The sequence below is a fragment of the Xenopus laevis genome, chromosome 9_10S (assembly GCF_017654675.1).
Source record: "Xenopus laevis strain J_2021 chromosome 9_10S, Xenopus_laevis_v10.1, whole genome shotgun sequence".
Taxonomy (NCBI): domain Eukaryota; kingdom Metazoa; phylum Chordata; class Amphibia; order Anura; family Pipidae; genus Xenopus; species Xenopus laevis.
This window is the reverse complement of record NC_054388.1, coordinates 88,479,644-88,503,772: the sequence shown is the minus strand read 5'-3', so window position 1 is coordinate 88,503,772 and position 24,129 is coordinate 88,479,644. Positions and strand designations below refer to the sequence as shown.

The window sequence follows — 24,129 nt, the reverse complement described above, 5'->3', positions numbered from 1 at the left end:
CCCCTAGAAGAGATAGTGTCATGAAGATACAGCTGATTCTTTCTCATTCCAGTAAAAGTGTTGTAGCTTATCTATCCCCTCAAACATATAAGTCAGCTGTAAAGCCAAAGCAATGTCATATAACGGCATGAAATAGGTAACAACCATTTGATTATTACTAATAATTTCAAATAAGGATCATAAATAACCCCCAGTGATCGTGGCTTGAAAGTAAAAGGTCTGCTCTGCTCTACACTAGAATTTGTAAACTTACAAGGCCGAACTCATTCATTCTGTGATACAGGAAATCTAGAGACAACAGAAACGACCTACATATCTAAAGCACAAGTAACTGGATTGACGCCACCTCCAACTCCAACGTCTGCACATGGAAAAAGACAACCAGGTATTGCATGGATAGTTTTCTACTTAATCTGTTAAGTATCCAAGTGCAGATTCCATTACACTGGTTTATTAAAAGTTTCCAAAGCCAAGTCCCTCCAATAAACAATGACTTCAAGTCATATAAAACACAAGCAGGTCACAGTCCAGCCAACTTCTTGCTCTGGACACTCAATACGACAATAGTATGTTTTAAAAAGCCTAGTACATTAAATAATGTATAAAGTGGCCATAACAAAAGGAAGGCAGTCACTCTGCAATATTAGCTGTCCACACACACAGTGGTTTCCGGTGTAATACAATAGCTTCATCCTCCTGGCTTAAAGGGATTCTGTCATGATTTTAATAATGTAGTTTTTAGTTCTAAATTACACTGTTTACACTGCAAATAATTCACTCTACAATATAAAATGTCATTCCTGAACCAGCAAGTTTTTTTTTTTTTATAGTTGTAATATTGGTGTGTAGGCAGCCATCACAGGTCATTTTGCCTGGTCATGTGATTTCAGAAAGAGCCAGCACTTTAGGATGGAAGTGCTTTCTGGCAGGCTGCTGTTTCTCCTACTCAATGTAACTGAATGTGTCTCAGTGGGACCTGGATTTTACTTTTGAGTGCTGTTCTAAGACCTACCAGGCAGCTGTTATCTGGCTAACTTCCCATTATTCTGTTGTTAGGCTGCTGGGGGGGGGGGGGGAAGGTAGGGGGGTCATATTACAGCAGTAAAGAGTGACTGAATTTTATCAGAGGACAAGTCACATGACTGGGGCAGCTGAGAAACTGACAATATGTCTAGCCCCATGTCTGATTTCAAAATTAAAAATAAAAAAAATCTGCTCTTTTGAGAAATAGATTTCAGTGCAGAATTCTGCTGGAGCGGCACTATTAACTGATGCGTTTTGAAAAAAACATTTTTTTCCCATGACCGTATCCCTTTAACACATGCTGGAGTATTGAAAACTCAACTTTTATGGTAAGTTGATTGGCCACTCAGGAGCCCATTGGCCTGTGTATGGGTCCTCCCCAATTAGTAATTGATCGCGCCCTATTCAGACATATCTTAAGTGTCACACCAGAAAGTCATGTTGTGCAAAGATGTTGGCTATGGTGTGGCCATTCCCCATGTTATCTGACTGCTAGCCTGAAGGCCGATGATCAGATGAACTTTGTGTGGCTCACCACTTGGTTGGCCATCTGTGATCCAAATGAATCTTACTATGCTTTAGTTCCACTGTAGATGAAAACATGTTTTTTTCCATCCATTACTATTGTCTGTCTTTAAAGGTCAGAAGCTGTTTAAAAGACTATCGAGAAATTCTGATGCAATGAGCGAGACCAGCTCCATAAGTCACTTGGAGGAAGTGGAGAGCCTTGAAGTTCTGACAATGCCAGATACATTCCATCCTGCAACAGCAGAAAACTCTGCAGCTGGAGAGACCTTTGCAACAGCAGAAAACTCTGCAGCGGGAGAGACCTTTGCAACAGCAGAAAACTCTGCAGCGGGAGAGCCTTTTGCAACAGCAGAACACTCTGCAGCGGGAGAGACCTTTGCAACAGCAGTGCACTCAATAACGCCTTCCATCGTTCCCACTGAAACCTCCAGCAAAGGATCCCAGGAACCCAGCATTCCCAGTGCAAACACAGTGGAATCAGACAGTCTAAGATAAAAGAAGCCCTGACAATGACCCAACTAAACGCAAGGCGTGTAACTCGTATGGTGAACGGTGGTGCCACAGTCTACAGTAAAGACTACTGTACTAAGTTATTAACCTGTCTGCACAAATAATATAAGGCTTTCTTGTATGGCACAGTAAGCTTGGCAAACATTACTGCTGCTAGTAAATAGTAATCCAACTTCTCTGCCAGTTCTTGCACTACCAAGAATTTTCTTGATCATTCTGTAATCAAATCTCTTTCCTCATTTCGATTATTGAGTTATTCAACTGAATGATCATATTATACCTGGATATAATATTTAAATTAATTAACTGCCGAATCAAACCTTGTCCGTGCAGGGTTTCCGTTACGGTTTCAAAATCACAGATACGGACTTCTTTGACACGTATATTCAAGATAAATAAATTATTCTTTATTTGTTGAGGAAGTGCCATGGGGCACGAAACGCGTCAATAGTAGTTGCTATATGCACTGAGCCAAAGCTGACGGCCCTTTATTGTATTTCGACTTATTTATCTTGAATATACGTGTCAAAGAAGTCACTATCTGTGATTTTGAGAAAGGTTCCGCTGCCAGGAAGTTGGATGTACGGACACAGGAACCTATCGGTGAGCTCCACACTAGTGAGTGATAAGATTTTCCATTATGATTTGCACAGACTGACGCCTTGAAGGAAAAGAAACCCACCCAGCGAGGGATTTTGTTTGTATTTTAACACACTAGCTATGTACTATAACTTTAAAATGCACTATTTTATGTAGGTATATGATTTCCTAAAAAGAAAATAAGTGTTTCCATCCAGAGATTATTCATACATAAAGTTAGCAGTCAGGTTAGAGCTACTGCTGTCCACCTACATCCAAGACTCGGCATCAAATCAAATACAATGTTCTGACCACTTGTCTATTTATCACAGGTAAACACCTGAAGTATGTAGTTAAATATCATTCTTCACTCTCCCAGATGTCTTACAATTAGGGTAGGGGCACACGGGGAGATTAGTAGCCTGCGATTTTTAAAAAGGAAGTCGCGGAAACCAGGCGATCGTCTTTGTGCAGGAAAGATCTCGTTTTATATTCCATAGTGATTTGCGATACGTTCTCCTCCCACGCAAGAGTCGGCAGTCGTTACGGCATTCATTCCCTCGGTGTATTGTCTCCACGTCATTACGCCAGCGCAAGAATTACCATACTATCGTGTGTGTGTGTGTGTGTAGAGGACAGTGGTTAAGAAGAAAGAAACTTTATTTCCTCAACACTCCTCCTAACGCGTTTCGTGTGGTGTGACACCACACAAAACGCGTTAGGAGGAGTATTGCGGAAATAAAGTTTATTCCTTCTTAACCACCGTCCTCTGCTGGTGTGTGAAAGTGCACGCAACATTGGATACACATTGTCTGTCGGGTCTCCCTAAGCTGCGGGTTCGGGCCGTCGCATCTGGACCAGGGACTTCGGGCAGTGAGTAATATGAATGCCTGTGAAAGCAATCGTTCAAGCGAAAGGTCCAGGGCATTTGCACCTGGACCCATCCAGTCACAGGGTGAGCGGTTACATTAATAAGTAAATTTAAATTGCTTCACCATTCTTAAAAAGAAGGCAAGGAGATTGAACATATCCAACTCATTTGTGATCAGCTTATTGGAGATTTCAGTACTTCTCTATGCAGTGGCGTAACTGGATATTACTGGGCCCCACAGCAAATTATTTTTCAGGCCCCCAAAATGTTTTGGGGTTGACTTGTTTCTCCAATATTTATTGAAATTTTATATGAATTAGGACCCATAGGGCCCCTATACCTCCTGGGCCCCCCTGCAGCCGCAGGGTCTGCTTCCTCTATAGTTACGCCCCTGTCTCTATGTACATGCTATTTCTGACAAATCGCTCAAAAAGCTACTGGCGATCTCAAATCACGCTGTGTGCAAAATAGCTGGCGATTTTTATGTAGCTGCATGCAAAGACAAAACGAACGTCTTGTCGCCAGAACTTGCTTTCAAAAATCTCGTGCGACTAATCTCCTCTTAGGCCTCTTTGCCCTAACTGTTGCGCAACTCCCAGCTAATTGCACTGGAGTGCCAACGATTTGTATATTGCACCGTCACATGCTCGCATTTTAGAGCAGCTATAGAATATCCAAATCCAGAAGAGATTGTGGCACAGCAATAGTAGAACCGCAGATGCTTGGAATAAACCCACTACTCTTCTTCTATGACTTCACTCACGGTTGTCCATGAAATTATTGCGCGATGTTCTTCCCATCCAGCAGAGCAAACACCGAAACAGGATCTGAGTGCAATCGATTGATTTCTTTTATTTGTAACGGTCTTTCCTTTTGTTATAATGTTCCTTGGTGCAATGAAGTTGATTTTATTTCCTTTTACTTTTGAGGCACGAGGAGGGTTTTAATTTCACTCGGTGTATAAATATTAATACTGATTCATTTTTACTGTTTTTATAGATTTGAGATTTCTTTTCTTTTTCCATTTACAACTGTATATTCGTACATGTTTGATTTAAAGGCTAAATAGTTTCCGTCCATGTATAATTATATTTCTGTTGCAAGGCCTCTTGTAGGTTCAGTAAAGGTGTTAATGACTCTTCTTGCAGATTGTGTTTTTTTTCCCCCTGAACATTATCTGTTTCTGATATATGTTGTCCTACGTGACAAGGCGGTGAATAATTCTGAATAACCATCTACATTTGTTATAAATAAAAAAGCTGTACAAATAAAGAGCAGTTAACCTGTTCCACTAGAGCTCTGCGGAGTTTAACTAAAGGAGCGCCGGAAACATCAAAGCAGGCTGGCACAAACCCAACCACACGTAGTTGAAATGCTGGAGCCAGTTACACTTGAGAAAGGGTATGTAATGACCCGAAACATGTCGTGTAGTAGCCCTAAATAAACACAACTACAGCGTTTTTTTGCTATTGAGAAGTGCTCTCCTCATTCTTTAATTTGTTGCCGGATGTTGGGATAGTGGTGTACCCAAGCGAGGATTTGATGCATTCTTTGACAAATTGAAAGGGCAGTGTGGAGAACATCTTTTGCTTATTTTGAAGCAGGAGACGGTTATGGAAGTCGTAAAATATCACATTATATTTTCCAGAATTAAAAAACGTTTTGTGTCTCCAAAGGACACTTAGTCATAGTCTGAACACTAGGGGGTTTATTTACTAAATTCCAAATGCAAAAATTACGAAAAAAGAAATAAATTTCCCCATAAAATCGGACTTTTAAAAAAAAAATTTGGAATTTATTAAACCCTGAGGATGTAAAAGTCCAAATCTGAAAATCCAGCATCTCAGACCTGTCGAGGTTGCATATAAATCAATGGGAGACATCCCAATGATTTTTTACTTTAAAATTTTATTTGATTTTCATATTAAACAAATGAAATCAGGATGACCGCAAATGTTATGCAGATGAAGAAAATATTCGACAATGGCATGATGCTATCAAAACTGTATACCATTCAAGAAAATTAACAAAAAACCCCAATGATTTTTTGATGTGCGCTGGCTTTCGTGCAATACACACCGTTTTCGGGTTAACATTCCAAAAAAATTGTGAAAATTGGATGAAAAAATACGAAAAAAAATTTGAAAATCAGATGAAAATCGAAAATAATCATGAAAATCTGATTATTTTTTTTCCCGCAAAGGAAATTTTCAGGACATTTCCTCTTCGGCATTAGGAAACATGACCTCTTAAAGTATTCGGTCTTCTTCTTTCTTCAAATTTCCTGGGGCAGACGCATGCACAGTAGAATGAAATAGAGGCTTTTTCGTTAGTCGGCTTTTGGCTCTACTGCGAATGCGCAGCCGCAAGAAGAAGCAGGAAGAGGATCGCTCCGTGATGCTCGCTGGTATAACCCCGGGTCGGTGCAGTGTTCTGCTAATAGGAGCACCAGTCTGGGGTTTTAGGAAAGTAAATATATTCACTTGGGGGTGCCTAACATTTGGCACCCACAAGTGGGATACAACTTTGCTTCTCCTTTAAGCAAATAATTCGATAATGATTTTGTTTTTCTCTGTAAATATAAATCACTACATTGTGCTTGATCCTAGCTAAGATGCATGAATCCATATTGGTGCCAAAACAATTCTTTTGTTATTCGTAGACATAAGGTATGGTGATCCAATTTACAGAAAAAAAAAAACCAGGTTCCACACAAAAAGGATAACATCCACAGTATCAGCCTTCCTTCAAAACACTGTATATACCCCAATATAAATATCATACCATTCCTTCTGTTAGAATATAAGCTGATCTCAGATCTTCATCTGGTCCATGATTTCGGAAAGTGGCCTTGAATATTTACATTTACAGCTAAAGCAGAAAATACATTTAAAGCTCAGACACTACACCTGTACTACACTTATACTATTATCATATAAATTAAACTATGTAATAAATAAAGGGCTAATTTGCTGTATCAAAGTCTTAAGTAAATTTTGCAATTGCATTTTGTGGCTTCTCAATTATGAATTAAGACTGTAATATAGTTCTAGGGTCCAACTTCCCCTAGCAACCAGACAGCACTTATAAAACAATTGCAAAGGTTAACTTTCCCATTGAATGGATACCGGATACACACCGGTCAAATGTACCATGCATACTACATAACCCACAATGCATTGCACTGTGATGTTCCTTTACTTATTGAAATCACGTGTGCAGGGAATTGTGGGGTTTGGAGGATGCAGGCTGAGGACAGATGGCTGTTGATACAAAGTAACAGTAGTCAGCCAGCTGAGTAAAGTAGTCAGACAGATCAGCAGGAGAGCAGGGGGCTAGACGTAGGGAACTGTCAGAAACCATTAAAAATCATGAAAAGTCTGCATACTTTTTAATTGATGTATATTGCAAAGTTGCTTGAAATTATGTTTACTTTTCAAAACAGTGAAGTTATGTTTTTTGTGGAGTTCCCATTTAAAGGCAGCTGTTAGAATTGATACAATCATTGCTAATATTCGCAACGATGCTGCTGAGAAATGTATCAACTTATTGTATCAACTAAATGCAGCAAATTGTAACAGTTCAGATGATCCTGGATCATTGAGCTGCCAGACTGAGACACGAACATTAAACTTTAAACTTCAATTTTGGGAAACTGGTAAAAAAAAATATATAAGATGGAAAGCAATTGAAAAAAAGTCTTTGTTTATGGTGAATCTGAAAAAAACTGAAATTTTTGGAAGGTGAGCACCCCCTTTAACTTCATCCTCCGGGAGACTTGATTGACAAATAAAGGGGATGTTCCAGGTCCAGTCTGGCTTCACACCTCCACTGTATCCAATCCAATCATTTTGTAGCAGAGAGAGTACGATCATAATAAGGCAGAAAAAAGCAACAGTGGAAAATTTCAAACGAACGACCAACTTAGCCAAGAACTGTTCATCAGGACAGAAGACCTGCGTTCCCTTGACGACAGAAACGGATTTAATGGTGAGTATCAAAAATCCTATTTTCTCTGTCTTCTTAGGAGGATACAGAAATCCATGGGGACTTAACAAAGCAGCTCTAATAGCAGCGGGTGGCATTTTATTGAACTGGATAATACAATGGATTTAGTCCAATGCTTCCACCTGTGTAGAGTGCACATTTTCCAATCGGGCCACACCAGTAGACCAACATGTAATCATTCAAAATAGTGTAGGATGGAGCACACAGCAGGCAGACTCTGCTGCAATAAATTTTATTCGGATCACATGTTTCGGATCTGCATAGATCCATTGCAGATCCGAAACATGGTGTGATCCGAATAAAATTTATTTCAGCAGAGTCTGCCTACTGTGTGCTCCATCCTACACTGTTTTGATTGGACATTTTATTGAACCAATGACAGAAAATCCCAGTGCTCTTAGCTGCAAAAGAAGAATATAGGGTAGTACAGGTATGGGATCCATTATTTGGAAACCTATTTTCCAGAATTACAGAATATCTCCCATAGACTCCGTTATAACGAAATAATCCAAATATTTAAACATGATTTCCCTTTTCTCTGTAATAATTAATCAGTACCTGGTACTAGATCCAAACTAAGATATAATTAATCCTTATTGGAAGCAAAACCAGCCTATTGTTTTTTTTAATGTTTACAAGATTTTCTAGTAGACTTAAGGTATGAAGATCCAAATTACCGAAAGATCCATTATCTGGAAAACCCCCGAGCATTCTGGATAACAGGTCCCATACCTGTAGTTAGTGCTTCACTTATACACCATATATGTGTGAGAGTTGGGAAAAACAGGTGCACAGAAATGATTCCCACTTGTCCCAGGGGACTGCAAGGGCTAAAAAAAAAAAAAAATCTTAGATCAAGCAGACTGAACTTGTACTCCTGAAAAGAGGGGGAGGCAAGAGTGGACCTGGCACATCCCCTTAATTTGTTAATAAAGTGTCTTGCCTCCTGGAGGGTGAAGCTTAAAGGACAAGGATAGTCTAAAATAGAATAAGGCTAGAAATGCTGTATTTTGTATACTTAACATAAGCATGAACTTACTGCACCACAAGCCTAATCAAACAAATAATTTATGCTTTCAAAGTTGGCCACAGGGGGTCACGATCTTGTAACTATGTTAAACATCTTTGCAAGTCTGAGACTGTGCACATGCTCAGTATGGTCTGGGCTGCTTAGGGATCGTCATAAACAAAGCTGCTTGAGTTCTGCATGGCTGGTAAGTAAGGCGGGGGCTCCCTGCTGTTCATAAGTATGATTGTTTCCCTGCTCAGCAGTTAGGGACCGTCTGTCAATTCCTATCCACAGCAGTAAATGAAGGGAGAATTTCACTGCATACAGTCAGGTTTACACACATTTTTTAATTAAAGTATATTGGAGATAGGTTTCTTTTTCATTAAAGAAAGTAAAAATGGGATTTTATTTTTTTGCCTTTCCTTGTCTTTTAACCACGTTTCCTTGTGTCCCCTTGAGACTACAGAGAAAACACTTTATCCAAAAAGCTCTGAATCACATGAAGGTCATCTCCCATAATCTCCATTTTAATCACATAATTATAAAAAAAGTATTCCCTTTTTCTTTGCAATAATTAGTGGTTTGAACTTGACCCTTGGTAAACTGCATGAACCAATACTGGAGGCAAAACAATCCTACTGGATTCATTTCATGTTTAAATGATTGTTGTAGACTTAAGGCATGGAGATCCAAAGTACAAAAAAGATACCTAATCCAGAAATCCCCAGGTTTCAACCATTCCATATATTAAGTCCTATAATTGTACGTGGATTCCCCCTAGGGTTGCCACCTTTTCTGGAAAAAAATACCGACCTCTCTATATATTTATCATTTTTCCCTATTAATAACATTGCGATCAGCCACCATTTTTACCAGCCAGGCCAGGTGGCAACCCTAATTCCCTCTGTTTTTTTTAAATTGACTATATTTCATTCAATTGCTGACCACTCTATCATATACTTGACAATGGTGCTCTTTCTAATTTTTTGGGAGGAGCAGAATAAAATCCCAATGCACAAAATGAACTCCATACAGAATTGCTTTGAGATGGGAGTGCAAAAATATGACTGACTTGAACAGAGCCCTGACCCCCAAACCCAACTGAAGACTTGTGGGGTGAATTAAAACCCTGAACTCATGCCCAAATATTAGTACCTAACTAGCCTTCCTAGAAAAGTAAAGGATAAAGCCTGTTTTAGAAGTGAGTGCCAACCCGATATTGGAACCCTTAGTTTTTGAAGGAGATATTGAGCAGGCAGGGTTCCAATATATATATATATATATATATATATATATATATATATATATTTTTTTTTTTCATTCTGGATATGCATTTTTGGAATTGTGTATTACGGTCTACATTTTGCCATTTTAGTCTGGTCGAAGCAAATAGGCATATTTAATAATCCCATTACAAAAAGCCAACAAGGGGGGTCTGGTCTAACAGTTTAGGTTTGAAGCACTATCGTGGCAAGTCCAAAATGGCCCGTAAGTGGGACTCTCTATAGCAGATCAGCTTGCTAGGTTGACTGAGCCTGTATTGAAAGATACAGTCATATGAAAAAGTTTGGGAACCCCTCTCAGCCTGCATAATAAGTTAGTCAACCCAGAGATAACCTCCAAAGACCTGCAAGAACATCTTGCTGCAGATGGTGTATCTGTACATCGTTCTACAATTCATGCAATTTGCACAAAGAACATGTGTATGGCAGGGTGATGAGAAAGAAGCCTTTTCTGCACTCACGCCTCAAACAGTCACTTGTATGCAAAAGCTCATTTAGACAAGTCTCATTTTGGAAGTTCTTTGGACTGATGAGACAAAAATTTATTTAGTCATAACAATAAGCGCTTTGCATGGCAGAAGAAGAACTCCGCATTCCAAGAAAAACACCTGCTATCTACTGTCAGATTTGGTGGAGGTTCCATCATGCTGTGGGGCTGTGTGACTGGGCCCTTGTTAAAGTCGAGGGTCGGATGAATTTAACTCAATATCAACAAATTCTTCAGGATAATGTTCAAGCATCAGTCACAAAGTAAAAGTTACGCCGGGGTTGGATATTCCAACAAGACAATGACCCTAAACACACTTGGAAATCTACAAAGGCATTTATGCAGAGGGAGAAGTACAATATTCTGGAATGGCCGTCACAGTCCCCCAACTTGAATATCATTGAAAATCTATGGGATGGTTTGAAGCAGACTGTCCATGCTCGGCAGCCATCAGCCATAAGGCCTGTTATATATCAAAAGGAAGTTGCTACTTTGAAAACTCAGCCAATGATAAACAAAACTCCAAAGAATTAAGAGGGGTTCCCAAACTTTACATGTATTATTTACACTAGCCAGAAATATGCAAGTGTATCATTGCTACATTTTCCAGTATCATTAAACTGGATAAAAGAATACCTCTGTCTTCCGCCCAACTACATATTGACAACTTCACAAAGGTTAAGATTTGTATCTTTTAATTGTTTCCAATATACGATGTCCTGATATAAGGCTCATCTATAATCGAAAACGTGTGTGAATAAAAGTGGGGTTTCCAAAAGATGTTGAACTGTAACTCCCCTAATACACATGCCTCCTGGAAGGATATTCTATAAAAAAAATGGAATGGATATCTGCATTCTAATTTATCCTCTAAACTTATTGAAGGGACTGAAGTTTTGTAAGTTCATGTGAAGTTTGGGCCATGCACTTAAAGAAAACTTGTTACACAGTACTACTATACAATGATGAAAGATTAATAGCAGTTATTTATGTAACTAGACAGGCAAGACATTGTCATAAATCAGACTTCAGATTTCATACAGCACGAAGAGAACAACATATTTGTTTATATTCATTTATAAAATTAACATTTTATCAAAGATAGAAAAATCATAAATGAACGGCTTATTCAAAATGGTCCAGAGAGGCAGTGAGCAATTCTTTAAGTGATGGTGAATCATATCTCTCTCTCATCAACAGCAATTATACAACAGCTGGAGCAACTGCAGCTGCTTTAGTGGAGAACCATGGAGCCAGTATTGTTGGAAATCGTTATGCAGACTGTGGTATCTTCATTTTCTTTTTCTGTTTTAGTTTTGGTGTCTGGGGTGCTTTTTTGGCTGACTTGGAGAGTTTAATCGTAGGCTTCGAAACTGCTTTGGGAGTCTTTTTAATGACATCTCCTTCAGGTTTTGTCTCTTGCCCTCTATCTCGTTTTGGAGTTTGGACTTTTTTCTGCTTAGTTGGCGTTTCCAAAATGTCACCTTTTTTTGTACTGACTCTGCGCTTCTGTCCAGCAGCCTTTGGTGTTAAGATGACATTTTCCTTGGTCACATTTGTGTTTTCCTTTGCTTGCACTTTAGGGGTTTTCTTTTTGCTGGAGCTGATGGTCTGTAAAGAAATCATAAAAGCTGTATGATTAGGTCGTTGTGCAGGATTGCACTTAAAGATTAGTAGGGATGTACCGAATCCTTTTGGATTCGGCCAAACCCCCGAATCCTTGGCGAAGGATTCGGCCAAATATCGAACCGAACCCTAATTTGCATATGTAAATTAGGGGTGGGAAGGGGAAAACATTTTTTACTTCCTTGATTTGTCACAAAAAGTCATGCAATTTCCCTCCCCGCCCCTAATTTGCATATGTAAATTAGGGTTTGAATCCCGAACCGAATCCTGGATTCGGTGCATCCCTAAAGATTAGTCAAAGAGCCCGGTCTCTCTATAAAAGTGTTGCATGAGTAGTACAGTAAAACGTTCTGCGCTCGTGCCGATTGCAAAAAGAATGGAGGTAGGCCGACACCTGGTACCAAGGGCAGCACAATAAATAGAGCCCTGACTAGACAATGTCTGTTAAAATAAGAGAACTCAAACAAAAATATACTTCCTAACACTGACACTGCAACAAATCTGAATAAAATCCTTGGGTGAGGCAAATATTAACCTCTCCAAAAAACTAAAGATGGGACGACACCTCCCAGCCCACATGGGACCAAAGAAGGCTGGAAAGTGTTGAAAAAATTTAATTATTAAGTGGTTTTTCAACTGTATGGTCATTTCTTTTTTTGGGACTTCATAAGGATATGTGTATGCAAATAAATTCTTGCATGACAACAGAGGCTGACTGATGACCTGATGCAAAGGACCATCTGTGCGTTTGATCAAATGCCATTAGCAATAAATGGATGAACTATGCAACATTGAGACACAAAATATTTGCACTGTACAGTGTATGTTGACAAGAATGCCCCAACATTTACCTTTATTTCTTCTTCTTCTTTTGTAGGCAACTGGATAGGGATCAGCTGTGGAATCTCTTCTTCCACATCATCAGGCTCATTTATTTCTGCAAAAGAGGCTTCACTTTCTTCTTGGACGGTTGCTGAAGCATCAGATGTTACCCCAGAGCCTGGTGAAACCGACTTGGCTTTCTTATCAGACTTCCTTTGCTTCTTTGTGGTTTACCAGCAGTGAGAAAATCAAAATTACTATTTCCTAATTTTAAGAGTTCACTTACAATCAATGCCTGGAGTGGTATTCTTAAACAATTCCTATTTGGTCTTTATTTTTATGTTTATACATTAACCATTTTGCTGCATGGCTCTAGTTTAAATGTTTCTAGGGTAACAATGACCTTGTAAACATTTCTGAATGACAGACTTAAAGTTGAATTGGAGAATGTTTAAGTATACAGAATATGCTCAATATACTTTAGGGTGCTGTAAACCCAAAAATAAAGCTTTGCATAATGAAATAAAATCTATTTTTTTCAAGCAACTTTCCAATATATACATTTATTACAAATACGCTGTTTTTTTAAAGTTATTTGAATTTCTCTGCACTGCTGCTTGTGGCTACTGAAGCAATACAATAGAATCCAGATGATTAATAACCCTGTAAAGTAAAATGCAAGGCACTGTGGGAAATGGGGTGTTGGCTGAAGAGTGGCCTCTTACTACATTGATTCAATAGTCGGAAACAACAGCAAATGCCTGTTGGTTTCATTGGCTCCTCAGTCACTTGTTCCCCTGCTCTGCCCATTCTTCATTTAAGGAGAGAAGTCAGCCTTTTGGCTCAGATAAGAATCGATCATTAGTTCCCAGTCCATGGCATTTCTCCCTACTCCAGAGACAACCCACAACTGGTGGGTAGAGAATGAAGACTTTTGCTGGACTGGACACTACTTGAAGTATAACAGAATGTCAATTACAATCACAGTTTTATCACTTCACTGTGTGCTAAAATATTTCGATCATTTGGGAAATGTCAATCATTGACATAAAAGACAACTTACCTTTTTCTTGTTTTTTTTTAACAAGAGATTGATCTCGTGAATATTACTGAGAGGAGAGTTAAAGACAGGCAGGGCCACTGATGTCTGAGTTTTCAAGTGAAGCACTTTAACACTCTTCCATTTCTGTGCGAGGAAGAAGATTAAAAAAAAATGACTACAAACGTGAGCATTATCCTAGGGCTTATATCTGATGGAAGGAAAAAACGTACCATTGGCAGCTTCTCTGCAAGGACTTTTGCAACAGCAACGGCGTTCTCAACAATGTCATCAACCTTCATGTCAGTATGACCAACACGGATTGAACTGCAAAAGGAAAGGTTCTTTATTAACATGTATATATACATATCGCCAACATATTTCATAGCGCTGTTCTTGGATCATAATCTCAATAGAAATCCCCATACTACTGCCCTGTTACTCAACACTCACAGTTGCAAAGTTCAGTGGAGCTCAGTATCCAAAATCATTGGCAAGAACTGTGTGTGCTAATGGGCATGCGTCAATATAGTGCCCTTTGTGCAACACCAGTAGTGTTCCATATACAGATGCATCTGGATGTGTGTGCACGAGTCAAGCGCAACTTGAGGATGGCAAGAAGACACAACACATCAATAATAAAACATTTGTTTTGCACTTAGCCCAAGCCACTGTTCTTGAGCCCTCACAATTCTTTCTGACATCAGCCCAAGATAAAAGGTATGGGCTTAAAGGTGGTCAGACACAGGCATATTTTAGCTGCCAATTTGGCCCTGTAATGCCCTAAGAAGACATTTTTTATTCTTCATAAGATGAGTAGTGCTGTTGCATTCTGGCTGTCGTGTATATACAAATGGAAAGTGGACACTGAAGGAACCTGCACTATGCAAAGAGTTGAAGTGTTGTGCCCACTACTTTCTACCAATTTGGCCTTTTCAGTCTGAGTCAGCAGCTTTATTTGCCCATGTATGGGGCACTGTCAGTTCTTGATGCGGTCCTCATCCTAACGGCCTGTATCCCTGTCATTGTAATCCAATCGCTTGGCCCTAAGGACAAATGATCAGATTAGCCCAAGGCGAGACTGAAGAGGCCAAATTGGAAGGGAAAGACTTGCATGTTTACCTGGGCAAATGAGTGTCTCTTTCAGTGTATGGCCACCTTTACTTTTATTCTCTAGCAGAGTTCACATTCCTGAAACACCTCTACAAAGACTGTATATCCCTTCACATTAAAAAGCAAACATTGCCCAATACCTTTTAATTTGCTTTTGACAATTTGCACAAAGAGCCTCATATAATCCAATTATAACCCGATTACGGATTAAGTTTTTCTATTTACCACAAATTTGGTTGCCATCTAAATATATTGTGAGAACCCGCATGATACACCCAAAACTTACTAGCAACAGCCCTTGTTATTAATATGAAGCTGGGTTCCTTGGATGAAGCGGTTTAGCAGCGCTGCCAAATACTTTGATTTCAAGTTCACCGACTGGGGCTCCCTAGAAAGAAAAAAAAGTTTTAGTGTTAAAAAACAAACCCCAAAAATGAATGAAAAGAGCCAATTTACCTTGGCCAACTCTTATCAGTCCACACAAATTTCATCTACAGCTACATGTATATATACTGCTTGGCATTTAAAAGTTTAAAGATTCGGATATAAAAAAAAAAAAAAAAAGCAATAATATTGTTAGCATAATGATGTCACTTAATAAAAGTGTGTTAGGTTGCAGTGCAAGGCATCTCACCTTTTAGCCTTGTAAAAATGTTTCCCCAGGAGGGATGGCAAGAATCGTCTGATTCGGTCGTCAGAAAGGAACAGATCAAAACTGGCCAGCAAACGACGCTTTGCTTCATACGGTTTATATTCCTTTTTCAGTCTGTTGAGTGAAATGACCTGGCGAGGAAAAGTACCAGAACATCCCATATATAAATTCCTCAAAAACCAAAATACAAAATTAAAAAGCTTAATTTAATGAAAAAAAGGAGAGCACTTTTGATTTTTAGTTAAATTGTTCTTCAAAAAAAAAAAATGCTATGATAGGTCTATAGTTCCTTGATAACAGTTATTGAAACAAGGGTGTTAAGCAAAGACAGTTTGGATCTGTCTGTAGCTGCATGATGGACATAACATTTACTCCTATCTATCCTATGCAAATTTGTACACACCCCACTCAAGCAGGTCTGGACTAGGATTCAAAACGGGGCTTGGTATTTCAAGTACACAGAGGGCCAAACAGCTCCCCACCAGCTCTATAAATAATGACTGACTATGGCATCTTGCAGTGGCCCCTCTGGCATTTGCCTAAATCCACAAATTGACAATCCAGACCTGCTCTCCAACCTCAATCCTCTCATGATGCTTCTTAACATTAGAGATTTATCAGCGTAGCTTATTTTACAAACAAATCTCAAAACGAAGTTTCAACATCACACAAAACTGCTTTACCTACTGCAGCTGACATACTAGTGACCAGCAAAAGCAATAATTATGCAGTTAGGCATCAACCACATTCGTACAACCATATTTATTTTGCACACAACTATGGCTCTCTGATATTACATAACCACAGAATGGTTATTCCATTACTTTGCAACATTCCATTTTTTATATAATTCAAGCTCTTACAATGCTGTGTTGAATGGATGGTTCACCTTTAACTTTTAGTATGTTAAGCAACTTTTTAATTGGCCTTCATTTTTGAATATAGTTTTTTTTATTTGCCTAGGTCTTCTGACTTTTTCCAGCTTTCAAATGGGGTCACTGACCCCATCTAAAAACAAACAAACAAATGCTCTTTAAGGCTACAATTGTATTGTTATAACTATGTTTTATTACTCATATTTCTATTAAGCCCCTCTCCTATTCATATTTCAGTCTCTCAAATCAATGAATGGTTGAGATTGGTAATTTCGACCCTAGCCACCAAATTGCTGAATTTGCAAACTGGAGAGCTGCCGAATAAAAGCTCAATATCTAAAAAAAAAAAAAAAAAAACACAAACAAAAAATGAAAGCCAATTGCAAATTGTCATAGAATATCACTCTACATCAGGAATCCCCAACCTTTTTCACCCGTGAGTAACATTCAGATGCAAAAAGTGTTGGGAAGCAACACAAGCATTAAAAATGTTCCTGGATGGAGCCAAATAAGGGTTCTGATTGGCTATTGGTAGCCCCTATGTCAACTGGCAACCTACAGGAGGCTCTGTTTGGCAGTACATCTGTTTTTATGCAACCAAAACTTGCCTCCAAGCCAGGAATTAAAACATAAGCACCTACTTTGAAGCCACTGAGAGCAACATCCAATGGTTTGGGGAGCAGCATGTTGCTCACGAGCTACTGGTTGGGGGATCACTGCTCTACATCTTACAAAAAGTTAACTCAAAGGTGAACAACCCCTTTAAGGGTTATTTCATATGCAACCTTTTCTTTTCTGACTGCTGAGGCATACAAACTACCTGACAGTTTCACGGCTAAGGTAAAAATTAAAATAACTTGTTTTGAGTCAATCCACACCGAGATCAATGGCATAAATGAGTCACCTGGTTATAATCACCAAAACCAAACACAATAAGGATGAGATCCTGCGATGAAACCAAAGTGTTCAATACATATGTACATATTATTGTGTTCACCACTGAACATCACTGAATTCTCTATAATTAAACCAGTCTGTAACCTAACAAAAATAATGCTCTGTTTAGAACAGAGATCTCCTCCATCCTCTTGTGTTGTTCACCCCTTGTCCCAAATGTGATTGCTCATCTACTCTCTATACATACACTTATGGCACTTTCCTAAATAGAGAATATTGGTTGTAATGTTATTAAGTAAAGAGTACAGAAATTAGCTTGTAAAGTATGGCTTAAGCATGGGCAAAATGGCCTTTCTACTTACCTCACTTATTTGTTTTATACCATGCTGACTGAGTAATTTTTTGTAGAACTTCTCAGTCTGTTCTGATGTCATGTTAGGTTCATCTCTTGTGAAAAGGCAAACATCACACGCTTCAGGTCGTATAGCATGAGGAAGGGGGCTGTAGGATAGCACATATAATTAAAAAAAAATAGCATCAGTAATAACAATGCTACACTAAAGGTGGCCATACACAGAGATCCGCACGTTTGGCGATGTCGCCAAACCAGCGGATCTCTCCCAGATATGCCCACCTTGAGGTGGGCAATATTGGGCTGATCCGATCGTGGGCCCTAGGGCCCAACGATCGGATCCTAACACGGTCTGTCGGCAGCTTTTATCGGCCCATGTATGGCCACCTTTACATTTGATATTGCTTTTTGAACCGTTGGGTGCAAAGCTGTAGTCTCTGCACAGGGTCGAGAATCATACACAGTATTCTACAAGTATTCTACAAGTATTCTAGCAGGACTTTGATTTGGCAATAATCAAATTTTTATTTGTGCCATCAACAAGAAGTTTTGGGCTCTGCCAGCCAGAGTCTTGATAAAGTGCTGGCAGATCCCAAAACACAAATGATTTTTACCAGATCAAGGTGCTGTTGGAATACTTGTTTATGTAAAAAATAGCATTCAATTTACTTTACACTGCCCAGACTTTTATAGCCATGAGCGATAAACATGAGGTGGAAGCAGTGACTGATCCCTTCCAATTTGCATCAGCAACAGGCATTAAATCTATAGCAATAAATGCAGGCTGCCAAGGGCAGGATGGAAACTAAAATCCCACAGAATTTTTATAAATATTTTGGCACAAATGTTCCTTCAAAAATAAAACAAAAATTAGTAAACAATCGCCTTATTTGTGAGTTTTCCTGGCCATGGGCTTTGACAGTAAAGATAAAACACTAGAACCAGACAATGCATTACAGTCATGCATTTATACTGCTTTTGGAGATTGGGTTCTGCTGCAATACTATGTATGTGGAACTACCTAAATAATTACATTTAAATAGACAGAAATACAGATGACAGCTGCACAAGCAAACAACTTACATTCTGATAGTTTGTTCACGAGAGGGGATTCTCCATACGGTTAACATCAAAGATATACGGTCGTGCTCATTTAAGAGTAAGACATTACCATCTTCTTTCTTTTTCTGATAAGCAAGAAGGGCCTGTACGGCTTTCTTTACCTTGGAGGAATAGAAATGTAATAAGTTCAAAGAAATGTGTGAAGGGCAAGTCAACTGCAAAATAAAAAAAATGCCTAATAAAAGAAAAATATAATTCCAAGCAACTTTCCAATATAAAAATCACAGTGCTTTTAAAGTTAAATACTGCTGCTACTGAAAGCAGTATTTCCTTAAAGGGCACCTGTTGGGTAAAAATGTAATCCCCAACCAAAGTGCAGGCTAATAAGAGTTGCATTCCGATTGGGGATAACTGTTGTTTTTTTAAAAAAAAAAAATGCCCCCTGCCAGCGCTAGGCTACCCGCACTGGGAGGGAGCTCCTGGTGTGGGCAGCCATGTCCGGTCAATCGCATGCGCATAATGAAAAGCTGCCCCGATTTGCTCATTATGCGCATGCATGTGACGTCACATGTGCGTTATTGCGCATGTGAGTGACAACATGGCTGCTCGCACTGGGAGCTTCCTCCCGGTACGGGTAGCCTAGTGCTGTCAGACCAGGTGCCCACCAGGTGCCTTTTAACTCCTGGTTACTTTTTAAACAATGTTGCAAAGTCTTAGGGTAGAACTACACAAACTACTATTCGGCAGATCCGACTCGCTGCGCCAAACCGCAGGAGTCAAATCAGATGTGACGTGAGTATAACATAAAAAAGCCTTTATTCGATACACATGGCAACGATCTGGATAACAGTGGCGTTTCAGGCCCTGTTTGACCTTTTTTTCAAGCTTGAAAAAAAGGCCAAACTGGGCCAGAAACGTTGCGGTTATCCAGATTGTTGCCATGCGTATCGAATAAAGGCTGTTTTATTTTTAACATATACCGGTGCTGTGCAAGTATCTTCCAGTATGTGAATGGATGGTGGCCATTAACTGCACTGGGAAATTCTCTCTCAAATATAGGGTTAAACAGAGCTGATTGTAGCAAGTTTGCAAGGAGAATAAGGTAAACCAATAGCAATGTCAGATGGTGTCGCAGCGTTCATCCGACACGACTGGCGCGCCGGATTCGCCAAAAACGCATAGAAGTCGTCCGTGTAGTTCTACCCTTAGTTCCCAAGACAAGTCTGTTAATCAGCTGCTTTGTTTTAAATTGTTTCAAGTCTGAGCCATCAGGACAGAGAATAGAAAGGGACAAACACCGCTTTCACTAGCAATACATACATATATATATATATATATATATATATATATATATATATATATATCACAAATGTACAAGGAATGTCTATTTCTTTTCTAAAATAATTTTTTTGGGTTGACATTTCCCTTAACTAGAGTGTTGAGTTGGCCTTTTTTCAGCCAAACCTTAAGGTTTACATGGGGGTATCTGTAGTTAGTGGATTCACTGCAGGCCTTGCTAAATCTCAGCCAATGGTGGACACTGGCAGTGTTAGGAAGTGGAACAATCGGTCAGTTAAGCAGGGACATATCCGTATCATGATTTAGATTTTCCTATACCGCGCCCCGAGCCGGATTCCTACTCCTCTCACCTGCTCACTGTCCAACTCGTGTCCCCCGGCTTCAGACATCTTGCAGCTATACACGTGGGCTTCCAGCGTTGCAGTGCGCATGCGCAAAGACTGGCGTTTCTCTTTTCAACAAGCAAAACTTTAATAGTCGCTACAAGTGACAACTGTGCCAATGTTACGTTCTACGCCCAAAACTGCCTCTAGGTGCGCTGAGTTGCCGCTCCAACAGCTGCTGCAGGTCGATATAGCCAAGTGCAACACTCCACCTGCTGAATAAGAGATTCCGTTTTTTTAGTTTTCTTACTACTCACTGTATTGCTACCATCACTGATAGTTTCGTGTTCTACGTCATTTAGATGGGAGGCAACATACAGACATACAGACAGACAGACAGACAGACAGACAGACATACATTCATTACTTCTTAAAGTGTATGGGTAGTTTTGTACCAATAAAGAAACTGTTACGCCTGTATTCTGCACATGCGCACTGTTCCACTTTAACACTCGCGTCAGATGATGTGCGCGGAGGGACGAATCGTCACTAGGAACAAAAATCAACTGTGATCCAAGGTGACTGGAAAGTATGGGAGCCCACCTTGCCCGGAGGTACTGGGGAGACCCGGAGCCGGACCCCTATAACATGCCTGCTAGCCCAGAGCCGGGGGTCCTACCAGATAGAGGTGAGGGCTCTGCCTGCATGTAAGGGCGCTTATGTAGAACCTGTCATCGGCGCTTACACGTTTATATATAGAGGTAGGCGGTACCATTTGTGTATGGGGGGGGGGGGATATAGAGGTATATACAGATGACAGTATCATGGATATGTACAGTAGTCAGTATCAGGGGCAAAAACACGCTGATTATGAATAAATTGCACTGACACAATATTTTTTATATTCAATTTTGAGATCTGACATGGGGCTAGACATTTTGTCAATTTCCCAGCTGCCCCTGGTCATGTGACTTGTGCCTGCACTTTAGTAGAGAAATGCTTTCTGGCAGGCTGCTGTTTTTCCTTCTCAATGTAACTGAATGTGTCTCAGTGAGACATGGGTTTTTACTATTGAGTGTTGTTCTTAGATCTACCAGGCAGCTGTTATCTTGTGTTAGGGAGCTGCTATCTGGTTACCTTCCCATTGTTCTTTTGTTTGGCTGCTGGGGGGGGTGATATCACTCCAACTTGCAGTACAGCAGTAAAGAGTGACTGAAGTTTATCAGAGCACAAGTCGCATGACTTGGGGCAGCTGGGAAATTGACAATATGTGTAGCCCCATGTCAGATTTCAAGATTGAATATAAAAAAAAAATCTGTTTGCTCTTTTGAGAAATGAATTTCAGTGAAGAATTCTGCTGGAGCAGCACTATTAACTGATTCATTTTGAAAAAAAAAATTTTTTCTCATGACAGTATCCCTTTAATTTATCGCTCTAAGCCTTTGAAGGTAGGAGTGCATGGAAGTTTTTGGCGAGATTCGTTGCGCTGCGCCAAAATGCCTATGACAAGTCACATGCGACAAAAATAAGGTAAGTGAATGCATTGTCGCATGGTGTCGCAGTGTTGATACAATGCTGCGACACCATGCGACAATGCATTCACTTACCTTATTTTTGTCGCATGCGACTTGTCGCAGCGCGTCAGATTCAGCCGAAAACGTCCTTGTAGTCCTATCCTGACAAGCACAAGCCCTTTTTTTGTACTTATGTAGCACATGATTGCAGAAAATTACAGCCCTCTCCGCTTGAGCACAACATTTCCTTCTCAAACACTCTGTTCCTGTCTATGAAGGTTGCACCAGTAATGCATTCTTGTCCTTCACTCAGTTATGGTGGCATCTCAGGATCAAATGAACCTGGCACAGCTGCCACTGCAGCAGAGGGATTATTGTGCCCACCATTTTATCAATCTGATGAAGTGCAAAAGGGATATGTGGCCCAATTTCTTGGCCTGCAAACATGAGCGCCACGAGTGGGACCAGTGCCAGCATGAAGAGTAAGTGCGAACTTGTTGGGGGAATAGATGCACTTAGAGTTGTACATATTACATAGAGTGCCTGCTGTATCTGTGGCACCGAGTAATTAGTGAGACCCCTAACTGACTTGTTTCACCCCAAACTCCGCTATTTATATTGCAGTTATGTACAGCGCATGAAGCAGTACGAACGTGAGAGGAGACTCTTGGTGCGAAAGAGAAACGCAGAACAAGTGGAGGCAGCGTAATTCACTCTTTTCTTCCTAATCATCAATTATTTGAGCCTCTAACTTAAAGAAATAAACTTTGTTGCTGAACATTGAGAGTATTGCATCTGCCTGCCAGTAACTATCCCATGCAGAGAGAGGGAGATCATAAAATCATGCAAGTTTGGATTGAAGCACAGTTCAACCCCCTGCTCACAGCCTGTATGGAAAGATATCATACAACTATACAAGTACAGGTATGGGACCTGTTATCCAGAATGCTCGGACCTGGAGTTTTCTGGATTCTGGAATTTGGATCTTAATACTATAATAGACAGATTTATCAAAATGTGAGTTTAGGGCTTAATAAGTAAAAACTCAACCACGTTCTATTCATTCCTGTGGAATTTTAAGAATTGTATTTATCAATGGATGAAAGTTAGAACTCACCTTTTCATAAATTTGGTTCTAAAAATCCCATACGGATGAATGGAACGTGAGTGAGCTTTTATTTATTAAACTCTAAACTCACATTGTGATCAATCTGCCCCTAAGTCTACTAGAAAATCATGTAAACATTAAGGGGCAGATTTATTAAGGGTCGAAGTGAAAATTCGAAGTAAAAAAATTCGAATTTCAAGCTATTATTGTGTACTTCAACTAGGGAATAGTCCGAATTCGATCCGAATTTGAAAATTCAAATATTGAAATTTATCTAGTTAGTCTCTTTAAAAGTTCGACTTGGACCATTTGCCATCTAAAACCTGCTGAATTGGTGTTTTAGCCTATGGGGGACCTTCTAGAACCCAATTGTAGTCAATTGGTGGACTTTGAATCGAATAGTAAAACTTTGAATTGAATTAGTTTGAATACGATGTTACTTTGATTCGTGTGATTCGAATTCAAACGAAAACGGCCTATTCCCCCGCAAAAAAATTTCTTCGATTTTTTTTTTTATTTTTATTTTGATAAATTTCGTTTTTTTATTCAAATTTCGAAGTTATGGGAGTTCAACAAAACTCCTATTACTTGGAAATTAGATAAATTTGCCCCTAAATAAACCCAATAGGCTGGTTTTGCTTCCAATAAGGCTTAATTATATCTTAATTTGGATCCAGTACAAGTACAAGTACTGTTTTATTATTACAGAGAAATAGTTTATAAAAAATGTAATTATTTGGATAAGATTAAGTGGTGGATGGCCTTCTGTAATTTGGAACTTTCTGGATAATGGGTTTCCGGATAACTTATCCCATACCTTTGTAGGTATCTCACCATGCTACGCGAAAGTCAGCAGAACCTGCCCGAAATTCTACTCACAGCGGTACAAAAAGATTCAAAATGTTTTTTCCCCCTAAATATCAGTGTGGGTTAGCAATTAGTCCACATATCAATACAAAACACATTGCAAATATATGGTCTTGAATTGAAAGACAACATCCAAAGTACAAAAACAGGGAATTTTACCAAAAATTGATACTTTGTATTCCAAGGGTACAAAAACTCTGTAGCTTCTATGATTTTAACATGTAATTAGTGCATTCTAATGTTAATGAATGACACCATGGCCCTGCTAAAAGCCCTTCTGTT

At 39.4% G+C, this 24,129-nt stretch overlaps 3 protein-coding genes across 4 annotated transcripts in view; 2 read left to right on the top strand and 1 right to left on the bottom strand.

Annotated features, from left to right (window-relative positions):
• Window positions 1-4,649, top strand: part of pdxdc1.S (pyridoxal-dependent decarboxylase domain containing 1 S homeolog) — a 52,975-nt gene extending 48,326 nt beyond the window's left edge. Inside the window, exons 22-23 of the mRNA XM_041579232.1 lie at window positions 284-385; window positions 1,664-4,649. Of these exons, the coding sequence (XP_041435166.1) occupies window positions 284-385; window positions 1,664-2,046 (485 nt within the window). The 3' untranslated portion in view covers window positions 2,047-4,649. The remainder of the gene's footprint in view (window positions 1-283; window positions 386-1,663) is intronic.
• Window positions 4,650-10,976: 6,327 nt separating this feature from the next.
• On the bottom strand, window positions 10,977-20,527 carry rsl1d1.S (ribosomal L1 domain containing 1 S homeolog). Of its 2 annotated transcripts, none has more exons than XM_018239101.2 (9): window positions 20,386-20,527; window positions 18,758-18,897; window positions 17,685-17,823; window positions 15,533-15,681; window positions 15,185-15,286; window positions 14,019-14,112; window positions 13,810-13,932; window positions 12,776-12,967; window positions 10,977-11,909 (listed from the first exon to the last, which is right to left on the bottom strand). In XM_018239101.2, exons 1-9 carry the CDS (start codon window positions 20,464-20,466, stop codon window positions 11,571-11,573), a joined length of 1,359 nt encoding a protein of 452 aa, XP_018094590.1. In that variant the 5' UTR covers window positions 20,467-20,527; the 3' UTR covers window positions 10,977-11,570. The 2 variants fall into 2 exon arrangements, with proteins under 2 accessions (XP_018094590.1, XP_018094591.1); XM_018239102.2 differs by having other exon boundaries at window positions 12,776-12,964.
• Window positions 20,528-20,568: 41 nt separating this feature from the next.
• On the top strand, window positions 20,569-22,650 carry ndufb7.S (NADH:ubiquinone oxidoreductase subunit B7 S homeolog). The gene is given in 3 exon segments (NM_001095242.1): window positions 20,569-21,046; window positions 22,186-22,354; window positions 22,497-22,650. Coding segments are annotated over 3 exon segments (351 nt in total). The 5' UTR covers window positions 20,569-20,949; the 3' UTR covers window positions 22,582-22,650.
• Window positions 22,651-24,129: the final 1,479 nt, after the last annotated feature.

Excerpts from the sequence above, each read along its gene's own strand:
- rsl1d1.S (XM_018239101.2), bottom strand. The coding sequence starts at position 20,466 with ATGCGCACTGCAACGCTGGAAGCCCACGTGTATAGCTGCAAGATGTCT. Across the intron at positions 18,898-20,385 it reads ACGAGTTGGACAGTGAGCAG|GTAAAGAAAGCCGTACAGGC; the intron begins GTGAGAGGAGTA and ends TATTCCTCCAAG. Across the intron at positions 12,968-13,809 it reads TAAAAAAAAACAAGAAAAAG|AAGCAAAGGAAGTCTGATAA; the intron begins GTAAGTTGTCTT and ends TAAACCACAAAG.